This window comes from Ursus arctos, unplaced genomic scaffold (genome assembly GCF_023065955.2).
Source record: "Ursus arctos isolate Adak ecotype North America unplaced genomic scaffold, UrsArc2.0 scaffold_15, whole genome shotgun sequence".
NCBI lineage: Eukaryota > Metazoa > Chordata > Mammalia > Carnivora > Ursidae > Ursus > Ursus arctos.
The window spans coordinates 40,749,437-40,761,006 of record NW_026622819.1 but is presented as its reverse complement, the minus strand read 5'-3'; the positions used below and the strand labels follow the sequence as shown (position 1 = coordinate 40,761,006).

Genomic DNA, 11,570 nt, shown 5'->3' with positions numbered 1-11,570 from the left:
TCCAAGACCCCCAGCCCAGCACGCTCCTCTTCCACCCGGCCTCTTACTCTCACTAGCAGAAGGCTCGAGGCCTTGGCGAGAAAGCTCCACGTCCTCTAGCGCTCACGCTGCTCTGGGCAACGGCGCTGCCGCCCTCACCGCGTCCTGGAGCTACGTCCCCCTGACTTATCTCTGGAGTTCACACGTTTGTTGCCTTCATCGTCCGAGAACCTACACTGCCCGGCCACGAGGCGCCTCCGTCCTAACTGGTACTCCCGCTCCCGCTCTGCCCGCGGTACCCAGTCTCTACCAGGTTCCTCGACAGGGCCTGCCTCCGGCTCACACCCTAACTTCAAACGGTGGCTCGGACAGTCATCCCCCACCACCCCTCTTCCATTTCCTGCCTCTGGATATTTCCCTGGCCCTCCCTAACAAACCACCTGTGACGATGCACGAGGTCCCCCCGAGCGGAGATGCCATCTCCTCCAGGAAGCCTTCCCCACGCTGACTCAGCACCTGCGGCACCTTCGCAGAGTCTCGTTCTCTGGCAACCTGTCCGTTCCACTCACCACAGCGTCCCAGAGCCTTGATGTGTCGTCAAGAACAAATGCTGAGTGGTGGTCTGCTCACCTCCAGGTGTCAGCCAGACTCTCCCCTCCCAGAATAAGTCAACTGCAAAATGTTTGTCCTGGATGTGCTGGGAACTCGCACCTTTCCTTCAAGCCTTTTATTTTCTGAAGTTGTTACAAAAAACCACAAACAAAACAGGGAAAAACTGACAGAGGACAAAGCCTCAGCATCAACCAGATACCAGAGATGTGGAAGGAGCTGCAGGCTGGGCCTTGCTAGGTCTGCAGGGCCAAGAGGTGGAAAGTCCTGAGGCCTCTGGGCACGTCGGGTTTGAAGGGGGAGGGGCAAGTCACTTAAAAAAATATATATATACTGTACACATCTCTATGAAGCATTCTGTGTCAGGACAGAAGTCAGACGCGGAGTCGGTGAGTGCCAGTCACTGGAGCCGGATGCTTTTCCTCCTCCTCCTCGGACCAGCCTCTCTGCAGGGCTCACTAGCTCAGCCAGCACGGGCACTGCGGCTGGCTGGCTTCTTCTGCAGAGGGAGGGAAGTTAAAGGTTCAATTCCAACCCATGGCGGGCAGAGGCATGGGGCTGGTCACCACTTGGCTAAGAAATCCCTGGGTGAAGGAAACACATCCAGGGGAGGAGCACGGGCCACCACGGACACGTGAGCACGGACGGGTCCCAGGAACGGGGCTGAGCGTCTCAGCACTCCACTGGATCCTCGCCGCCAGCCAGGCAGGCTCTGTGCCCCCCAACTCCAGGAGGCTGGTGGCTGCTGGGGCCCCATCAGCCCCTGCACCACCACCCGGACAGCACAGCTCCATCGGAACGGCTTATCCTGCGGAAACCATCTTCCTCCCCACGAGGAACGCCCTCAAATACAGAATCACAAGGAAGAGAAAGCGGACAGTGGTGGGGAGAGACCGAGCTGTACTTGACCTCGAGCCTCATCCTCCTCTACAAAGAGGCACTGTTCTGGATTCTTCTAATTCTGCAGCTCTGACTTCTGGCATCGCCTCACTGGCCCCACTGACCTTGAACCACTTTCTCCAGCCCCCGCTCCTTCCCGCTGCCTGGCCCCCGCGACGAGGACAGATGCTAGTTACCCTCCCACCCTCACCAGAGAGGGGAGGTCAGCGGGATCCCCGGGCCAGGCATCATACCTGTCGCCGTGTGCCCCTCAGACAGTCTGCTCTGCTGTCTTCTTCTGTGAGGAGAGAAGTACGAGGCCCCTGTAACTGAAGCAGCCCTGCCGCCCACGCTGCCCACGCCCCACACCCAGGAGCGATGTGACGGTTCTCTACTGACGACTCGCAGCTCGCCCAGAACAGATATTGGGTATAAAGGGATCCCCAAGGGCAGGGATGGGACCCCATTTGTCCAGGAAGGAGCCCAGGACACGGAAGCCAACAGATGCTCAGCTTTTCTGAACACAGCTGAGGCCCCGCTGGCCACGTGAGAACTGCACCACGTAAGGTGTGGAGGCCCCCCTATTCTGGTGATCAGCCTTTGGAAGCCATAAAGCGGAGGGGTGTGTTTCTGTGGCGGGGATACCCCACCAGCTGGGGTACACACATCCCAGGGAATGTCTCCTCTCACCTCAGCCTGCCTGGCTGGCCTCCCTGCCCCCCACCTTGGGGCTCTCCTTTCTTCACCCATCCCAAGAACATCCTTCCACCTCACAGATAAAGACAGGGTCACTCCCGTGGCTTCTACACACACAGACCATGTCCTCCCCGCAGGTGGTACCTGCCTTCCACCCATCTTCTCCAGTGTGTCACAGTTCACAAGCCCCCAACCCCTGGACCCTGAGAATGGATAGGGGGCAGGGACCAGGTCTGGCCCGCCCCACCAGGACGCTGACACACACAGGACGGAGCTCATCACATTCACCCTGGGGGCTGCGTCTGGGTTCTTCTGGCTGGAGACCCCTCAGGAACTCACGCTACCTTTTTCTTTTTTTTCTTCTGGAATGGTGAGTCAGGGTCTTTGGTTGAGGCCTTTTTTACTTTCTTCTTCTTTTCCTTTTTTTCTTTGTCTTTTTTCTCTAAGGAAAGAACGTAAACCCCCTAAGTAACAGAAGCATGGTGGGGTTGGTGTTAATGTCAAGAGACAGGGCTCGTCTCGAGGGATCCTAGAACCACTCCTCCCAATGCCAGGTCCCCAGTTCTCTCCACTCTGTGGGGACCCATCAAAACACAGGCCCCAGGCCTCTGTGACCACCTGCCCTGGTCTGAGAGCCCATGGGGCTTGCCTCATGATTTCTGCCCCATCCACAGGCGACCTGGACTACTACTATTTTTCTTTAACTCACTGTTTAAAACTTACACACATTTATTTTACAAAGTTACATTCTACCTGTAAACAGGACTATCGCCTAAGGTATAGACAGGGCTGGAAGAAAGGAGGTTCAGGGCTTGTGGAGTCTAGTGCAGAGCTCAGGAAGGGCCAGCTACCGTGAGCTCCGAGGGGAACCTGCTATCTAGGGGCCTGGGCCGCAGAAGCAGGAGGCTGAAGTGCGCGTGAAACTGGCCGCCCGCTGTGGGCGAGCTCCAGTGGCCTGCGTGTAGGCCGCACCCTGCAGCCCCATGTCCCCATGTCCCCAGCAGGTCAGCCCAGGAGCTCCGGGATCCAGCTCTGGCTCCGCCACCACCATGCCCCCGCCCCAGACAAACCAGCTCGTAGTCTTTCCCTTCTATGCCCACTGAGCGTCCCCCCGCCCATGGCGTGCTGACCGGGGCTCTCGGCCTGCGCCCAGAAGCCTGCTCCAGGCTGCGGCTCGCCGGCCACTTACTCTTGTCGGATTTCTTCTTCTCCTTCTTGCTCTTTGGGTTGCCTTGGTCTCCGCCCTCAACCTTCAGTGTCCCTGGCTCCCCTTCAGGCTTTTCCTTGGCCCCTCGGGAGCCAGGAGACTCTTTCTCCTTCTTCTCCTTGATGTTACCACTTGCTCCGTCTCTCTTGGCTTTGGCCTTGGGAGTCCTGAGGGCCTTTTCTGGCGAGCCACCACCCTCCCCGCCTCCCCCGGCCACCAGCTGCTTCTTCTTCTTGCTCTTGGGGGCTCTGGCGGCCGTCTGGTCCCCAGACAGCTTCCGCTTGCGGCCCAGCCGGCCCTTCCTGCCGCTCTCCTTGGCGGCGTCCGTGGCCTTCTTCCTCTCCTGCTCCAGCAGCTCCGTCAGGACCTTCACCACGGAGGCCTGGACCTGCGCCTCGTTCAGGGGCCAGGGCTCGCTCAGGAGGCGCCGGCTGATGTCGTTTTGCAGTGCCAGCATGGAGGCCTGGGGGCTCCCGGCCTCCTTCTTGGCCTTCCGGGGCTTCTGAGGCATGGGATGAGCCTCTCTTCTGCCTGTGGAGAGAGCACATGGGGTCACGCATTGGGGAGAGAAACAGGCTCACCATGTAAGAGCCAAGGGGGGTCTAGGGACACAGCTAACCTCCTCCGACAATGGTACAGACAGGAAAAGGGTGGCCCATTAGTCACTCTGCCCCATCCGGTCTCCTGCCTCAGCTTTCTAGCAGCTTCTAACTTAGCTTTTTCCTTTAACTTAGCTCTTTCATCTCCTTGCACTAAAAACTCAAGTCAGGTTGGAGATGGAAAAGGACTCCAGAATCTTAAGGAAAAGGCATGAACTCCATCAACAAAACGAAGGTCAGACAGGAGGGAGACGGTGTTGTCCAGTCAGAAGTCCAGAGCTGGGAGGCAAGGGCCTTGAATTCCACGTTCTCCTACCAACAGCGTGCTGTGGGACCATGCTCCTCTCACAGCCTCAGTCTCTCCATTTGTTAAAATAAGGGCTTAGATGAATAGTGAGGCCTCTATTCTACGTCACAGACTATGATAAAAGCTGGTCAGGGGACAAGGCAGCCTGGGGGTGACGGGCATGGTGTATACGCACGTGGCAGCTGACTAAGCAGGTCTGCTGCCTGCCAGAGGGACTTCTGGTGCAGCCTTTGTTTAGAATTCTCCACGCCTCTGCTCTCCTTTGATAATTGTGTGCTGACTACACGTGTGAAAAAAAACGTCCACAGCCCCCTCTAAAATGTCTCCCTGTCGCACCCGCCTCTCACAGAGAACACTGGGGAAGAAAGTGAGCAATGACTCTTCTGCTGACCCAGCACCGGCGAGCTGCAGCTAAAGCCAAGGACGGGGTATGGGGGGTGCGGGGGGACATCAGCACTGTCCCGGTGCTGCCCCTAACTTCCCAGGTGACTCAGCAGGTTTCCACTCATTCTGGGCCTCACAGACACAAGATGCCTACACGCTGGCTCCAAAGGCGCCAGTGGCTCGGCCCTGCTCCCCGTCACGGGGCTGGGGTGGGCTAGGGGAGGCGCAGACGGCAGGCGGAGCGGGAGGGGTTCCCAGCATAGACCGAGGCCCAATTCAGCCCTTCGGTGCTTCTTGGCAAGGGCAGGGGTTGCTTGGAGAGGGAAGCTGAGGAGGGCAGCTTGCACTGGCAGCCTCCCTCCGCGCAGCCCACTTCTCCGCTCTTGCCTACAAACACCCCAGAACACCAAAGCTGTCTAACGCCCAAAGCTGTCCCAGACGGGCCCAATAGAGACCCCTGTCCCTCAGTGCTGGCAAAGTCAGCGCTGGCTGGCTGATGCCCCAGGCTGGGTGATCTCAGCAATTCCGGTCCGCCCTCCAAACACCACGTGACAGTTTTCTGTGTGTGCCACGCCTGGACTCTCACTGGATGGCTCTACCCTGCTCTGTGTTGTTCAGACACAGAGGGCCAGCGTGGCCAGGGTCCGGTCTGAGGCTTTACAACAAGCCAGTCCATCACCGGGGGTCTCTGCCATGTGCTAGAGACTTCTCCGAAAGTGGCTCCTGCCTTCTGGCTGAGCCCCCCTGAGCTCCTACCCCCCAGACCATGAGTCTGTTTGTTAGAAAGCAAAGTCAACGGGGTTAGTCGGAGGAGAGCCAAGGCCGCTCTGAGGCAGAGACTGCCCTACTAGGCACGCCAGCATCCCACAGAGCTGGATAACCCGACTTCCCGGCCGGCCCAGATCCTAAGAGCCAGACACGTGGGCGTGGGGCACCAGGCCTTGCCTGGAGAGGCCCTGGTGACAGACAGGACGATACTGGTTAGGACTGTGCCTGAGGGAGAGAAAGAAGGGGCCCACTGCCTTGTCCCTCCATGTCCCACTGTGTCTCCTGTGGCCCTTGACTCACTTGTTTTAGGGGATACGGTGCCTGCTACATGTCGGGGCTCCACTTCCTGCTTGCCGTTGGAGGCATCTGTGGTGATGGAAGTAGAGGAAGCCGAGGGGTTGTGGTCTGGCCTAGGAGTGGCCTTTGAAGCCTGGGAATTGGCCAGAGTCGGCCCAGGGGTCACATAACCTGAGAGGAGAGACTGAAGAAACCCAGTGTGAATGAGGCTAGAACCCTGCCCCGCCCTTGAGTGCCGGGCCTGCTGAGGAAGCTATCCCAGGAGCCCCTAAGATGGGGCCAACCCTGCTGGGCCAGGCGGGGAGCACGTCAGCCCTTTCTCTGTACCTTCTGCACTATTTTAATTGATAGAAATTCCCATCAGGCTCATCTAAGAAGACAGTCTCTTAGTACGAACGCGAATGGAAAATCACTAGCGCCTGCCATGTACAGAAGATAACCTTAAAGAAATCCCATCTGTTACAAAATTTCTTTTTTTCTGGGACTCATCTAGAATCAAGGCAAGCCTTCTCTACAGGCTCTAGGAGTCCACTACGTATGGCTTTATGCTGAAACAGAACCTCGGGGGGAGACACAGGGCCCTGTCGCGGGGGATGGCCTCGGCCTAACACTGCAGCAGGTGGCCTCGAGTGCCCGCCCCAAGGCCCCCAAGGGGCCAGTCCCCTCCCTCGCGGTTACCTGAGAGGGTGCCACCGCCTCGTCCTCGCTGGACTCTGCTGTGGTCTCCTCCACCAAGGTCTCCGTCGTGGAGGGTGCCGGACCTACCGAGGGAGCACAGGCCAGCTGTCGGGAGGCCCTGGGATGGCCTGAGCCTTCCGCTGGACCCTCACCCTCCTGCCCAAGGCTTTAACCGCTCCTATGACTCCCTCCAAGATCAATGGCTGTTTGCAGCCTTTTAAGCAAGACACCTGAACGCCAAAACTTCCGTTCTAATTCCTGAGGCCTGACTTATACTTCCCAGCTTTTCTGTGCGGGAAGCACGACCCTGGGATTCTGGGGGGTCAGTTATGGGAGCCCGACAGTAAAAAGCCAGCAGTGGTCAAACAGTAGAGCTAGAAGATCTTTGGTATCATTTGGATCAACCTCCTCATGGGATTGTACAGGTGGGGAAACTGAGGCCCAGCATGGGATGACTAGGCCCAGGCCTCTGAACAAGTGGAGACACAGAGCCGAGGCCGGAGCCTCGTGCTCCGCCAGACAGCCCCGGCCCCGCTCTGGGCCCACCTAGCCTTCTCCTGGGACCCTCACCTGGCCTGTGGGCCGAGGGAGCCATCCGGGGCCCGTCAGCATCCTCCTCACTCCCCGAAGAGCTGCCGCTGCTGTCGGCACTGTCATTGGAGGTGTCAGAGGCCTTAGCTTTGGCGTGTCCGGCAGGAGTGGCCGTGGCCCGCTGGATTGCAGGAACCTCAGGCTTTCTGAGCTTGTTGGTCCCCTTGGCCTGCACAGGGGCGCTCTGGGGACTCATCACAGGGAGTGTTCCCAGAGCACCGTCAACCTAATTTCGTTAAAAGAGAGAGAGAGAGAGAGACAGAGAGAGAGAGAGAGAACAGAAGAAAAAATGAAAGGAAATAAACTTGGACTTGGTGCCTACCGAACACCCCAGTTACCTCAGGGCTGGGCGCCTGCTTGCGGCTTCACGCCCGGGCCTCACTTGGCCCTCCCATAAACGCTCCGCCGGGCAGCACAGGCTGGGGGTGTGGGTCAGAGACACGTGCATGCTCCAGTCACAGGGCGGCTAAGTGCTGGTGCTGGGACCTGGGCCCCTGCCTGGGCCCTCCCTTCTCTGCTCTGCCATCCTCGCTCACTGTCCCCTCCAGGATGGGGCCTGGCTCCACCACCACCACCAGGCTCCCCAGCTCACCCCACTGGAAGACGGGGTCCTGGCAGCAGGAGGCTGGGCCTCACTGGCTTTCTGGGCAAGGACCTTCAGGGCAGCCTGGGTCAGCGGGAGGCGAGCAGGGCTCCTCTTTGTCACCTGTGGACAGCCACAGGCAGCCCTGAGACTCGCAGGTCCTCAGGATGCCATCTGTGCTAGGCTCTGGTCAGATCCTGGCTGGGGTAGGAGGGGACCTATATCTGCACAAGGAGTCACGGGGCTGGAGTAAGGGACTGACGGATCGTCAAGGGCGAAATGCCACCATCAGGGCAGAAAACAGGGCCAGGCTTCAGGTTATCAGCTGATCACATCGTTCTCAGAGGATCCAAAGACAGCTTCTAGCCAGGGGAGGGAAGCTGCTCGGGTCCCCTCCGAGGCCCCCCAACTCAATCTGAGCTTGCACCTGGGACGAGTCTCTAGCCTCGTAGCTACAACAGCCTCTCAAAGTCTCCCCGGCGCCACTCCTGCTCCCCACGTCCGCCACCAGTCAGGGAGACGGCACTGGAAAGGAGCTGGGCGGGGCCTCCCCGAAAACCTCCAGGCACCCCCACTGCCTCTCTGCTGCTGGGCAGCCTCGCCACGGCCTGTCCGGGCCCTCTCGCCTTCTGCTTCGTCCGGCTCTCCCGCCCAAGTGCTTCCCCAGAGGGTCCCACCCCGTGTGCCCCAGCCTGGAGTACCCCCTTGCTCGCCCTGGCCTGGCCGCTTCTCTAACCTCCGTGTCACCTCCTTGGGGAGGCCGCTCGGGCCCATCCTTCCCGAAGCAGCTCCCCCCCTTATTCTCTGGCTTATACTCAGTTTCTTTCAAAGCACCCACCAGCTGGTGAGTACTTCACTCTTCGGCTTGCTTGTTCCACAGCCCGTGAGGGAAAGCACTCTCCCTGCTGTCCTCCCGCGGCACCTCCAGGGCCTGGCGCGGACAGACGCCCAGCACCGGCTGCCGGCCGAGTGGCTGAACGGAGGCAGGCTGCTGGGCGCAGCGACCACAGCACAGCTAGCCAGCACCCATGCTCCCAGGAAGCTTCTCTTGGGCTGTAGCTCGTGACGAGCCCCTCTGGGCTAGGGGTGCCCAGCTCCCTCCTGCCCTCTTAGAAGAGAGGGGCGGGGTGCAATGGGAAGGGAAAACTAACCCACATGGCCCAGGAGCTGGGTGAGGAGTGAGGAGACCCGGGCTCTGGGCCTGCCTAATCCCGGACAGGCCTCAGCGGTCTTGCCAAGGGGCAGCGCTCGGCTCTGCCGCTCGCCGCTAACGCTACCCTGCTCAGGCTGTAGATTTAGGCAAAGACGCAACAGAAACACGCCGAAAACGGCGAAGGCCAGCAAGTCACCATTACCCACGCTAAGAAGGGCAAGGTTTGTTCACAGCATTTCCAGACCGGGGGGGAAAAAGAACACAAACCAAAAGCACAACCGCACTGGACCGGCTGCCGAGGGCGCGCGGAGCCACACGCTCCCAGACTACTGTTCCTCGCTGCTCAGAGGCATCCGGGAGCCTGGTCAGGGCCGCAGCCAAGCCAGGGAAGGCGCGGGCCGCGAGGGGGCGGCTCCTTCTGGGGGCGCCGGCCCGCACAGCCCCCCCTCGCCTGCCAGGTACCTGAGCGACGGGCACCTCCTGTTTCTTGCCTTCTGACGCCCGACCGGACGCCTCACTGCCGCTGGCCCCGACAGCGCTGGCTCGGACTGCTGGCCTTGCGTGGGCCGAGAGCACGGTCGCGCTGGGTCTACTGGCTGAAACGGAGCGGGACGGGGCGCAAGTCAGGGCACACAAGGAGCAATCTCCAATTATCAGCCCTTCCTGGGGACGCGGCGCAGTGCTCACGACATTTGTAGCAGAAGCCTTTTTAAGAGGGCGCCTGGGGGGCTCAGTCGGTGAAGCCTCTACCTTCAGCTCAGGTCATGACCCCAGGGCTCCCTGCTTGGTGGGGAGTCTGCTTCTTCCTCTGTCCCTGATTCCCCGGCTCATGCTCTCTCTCACAAAAAAAAAAAAAAAAAAAAAAAAAGCACTCCCTGAACCTCGCAGCCAGGAGTTGTCACTAGCTCCGTGTCACGAGCTCAAGGGAATCACAGGACTGCTGTGGCAGTGACCCCAGGATTTCTCCCTGGCCCCTCCCCACACTTCAGTCCGATGACGCTGCCCCTCAGCTGGCCACGCCACTACCTGGGCAATGGTGGGGGGCACTGTCACCAAATGGGACTCACTGTGCTTTTAGAGAGTCTTCGTAAGAATATCACGGTCGCTTGCAAAGGCTGTAACGTGTGTTCGCTGTAGCGCTGTGTTCGTGATATCCCCACAGCCCCCACGCAAAGCCCTTAGCTTCCTCCGGCTCGGCACTGCCCACATACACTATGCTAAGGCCACCCAGAGGACAGCTCCGGGGCCAGCAGGAATCACATGGTAAATACATCATGTCACCGTCCGTCAGGTAAAAATTACAGAGCAACATGCACAGTACGGCCTCACTAAAAACACAGACACAGCTGCAGTGTCTGGGAAGTTAACAGTTCCAGAACGTCAGTAATTATTCCAGACAGGGGGATTACAGCGACATCTTTTCTTCTGTGCTATTCTGTGTTTAATGAGCCCACCAAAACCAGGTCTTATTATTACCCTCACAGAGTGTCATAACAACAACATTAGCCATTTTTCTGATGGCACTGGCAGTATCACAGATTCTCAGAAGTCAAAGAAACCACAGAGAGGGTCGGTCTCCCACTGACAGATGGAATCCTGGCCTACGATGTCTGGTTAGGGATTACCCAGCCCTCTTTACAGGTGAGCAGGACCAGGAGGCTCACTACCTCCCCGCCCTGTCCCCATTCAGGCGGTCCGTTGTTACAAAGCTCTTCCTTAGATTCTGCGGAAACCTGCTGCCGGCAGCTTCTAGCCACTGGCGTGGGTCCTACCCCTTGGAGCTGGCAGAGAAGTCCCGACAATACTATCTCCGGAAATGGGGACCACAGGTAGCTCCTTGTCGGGATGAAACAATGAGAGCTGGCCTCAAGCCCCTCCGGAGCAACTGCGTGCTGTGTGACTCAGCCAGCAGCCTCTCCCCTTGGGGCTGCAATGGGGTGTGCATGCGTGTGTGCGCGCGCGTGCGTGCGTGCGCCGGCGGCCCCTCCCACGTGAGCCTGGCGGCTCGGGCACAACAGCCAGCCGTGCACGGCGGGCCTGTGCTCACCAGGAGTAGAGCACTGCGTAGCGGGGATCACATCCTCGTCCTCACTCTCAGAGGAGGAGCTCCTGGCTGTGCTCTCCGAGGCCCGGGCCTTCCTCGGGGTGTTTGCAGCTGGGGCTTGTGTGGCGGTAGCAGCTGGGCCAGCTGGACTACGATTAGGGTCGACAAAAATCAGAGGGGGTTTAATCACCTTGAAAAACAAAAACAAAACATAGCCCCCTAGTGATTAAAGGCTTGGCCAGGCAGAGGCCATTCCGGCCGCCCCCAGCACTCTCAGCGCGCCCCCGGCCCGTGCACCTCTAAGACCCGCACAGCACCTCAGAGCCCACAGGAGCGCCTGAGGTCAGCACTCCTAGCTCCACTGTATGGTTGGCAACACTAGAAGTCCAGAGAAGGGACTGCACAGCTTCACTGAAGTAGAGCCAGGGCCAGAAGAGCCAACTCAGCCTGCTTTCCTCTGGCAACTTCAGGGACAGACGCTGGCCGAGCCAGGTGCTCAAGCGGCATGGCCCTCAGCCGCCTGGTCGTCACCCACGGTTCTCCTGGGGAGCGGCCCCCACCCTAGAGACACTGGCGCAGCCTCCTGAGCTGTGGCCCAGGGTGCGACGACCCGGCTCCACTGACGCCGTGTCTCCAGCAAACAAACCACACAGGGGAAAGGCAAGGTGCAAGCGTAAGGGACCCAATGCAGTGTGTGGCCCTGTGTGGGCTCTTCTCCCAGCACACCGGGTACAAAGACTACCGTACATGAGACAATCTGGGAAGCGGAACGCCGAGTGTGCGGGCCAGTTTCTTA

The 11,570-nt window shown here is 59.4% G+C and overlaps 1 protein-coding gene across 8 annotated transcripts in view; it reads right to left on the bottom strand.

Moving 5' to 3' along the window:
• Positions 1-667: 667 nt before the first annotated feature.
• The window catches only part of TCOF1 (treacle ribosome biogenesis factor 1), a 38,098-nt gene continuing 27,195 nt past the window's right edge, over positions 668-11,570 (bottom strand). For 4 of the 8 annotated variants that reach the window (XM_026510764.4, XM_057312260.1, XM_057312258.1 and 1 more), the window contains 10 exons: positions 10,778-10,964; positions 9,193-9,326; positions 7,587-7,700; positions 6,974-7,220; positions 6,404-6,486; positions 5,729-5,909; positions 3,353-3,901; positions 2,508-2,605; positions 1,722-1,765; positions 668-1,087 (listed from right to left, as the gene is read on the bottom strand). In XM_026510764.4, the coding sequence (XP_026366549.2) occupies positions 1,739-1,765; positions 2,508-2,605; positions 3,353-3,901; positions 5,729-5,909; positions 6,404-6,486; positions 6,974-7,220; positions 7,587-7,700; positions 9,193-9,326; positions 10,778-10,964 (1,620 nt within the window). In that variant the 3' untranslated portion in view covers positions 668-1,087; positions 1,722-1,738. The remainder of the gene's footprint in view (positions 1,088-1,721; positions 1,766-2,507; positions 2,606-3,352; positions 3,902-5,728; positions 5,910-6,403; positions 6,487-6,973; positions 7,221-7,586; positions 7,701-9,192; positions 9,327-10,777; positions 10,965-11,570) is intronic. The other 4 variants (XM_048224351.2, XM_026510765.4, XM_057312259.1 and 1 more) reach the window with 2 other exon arrangements.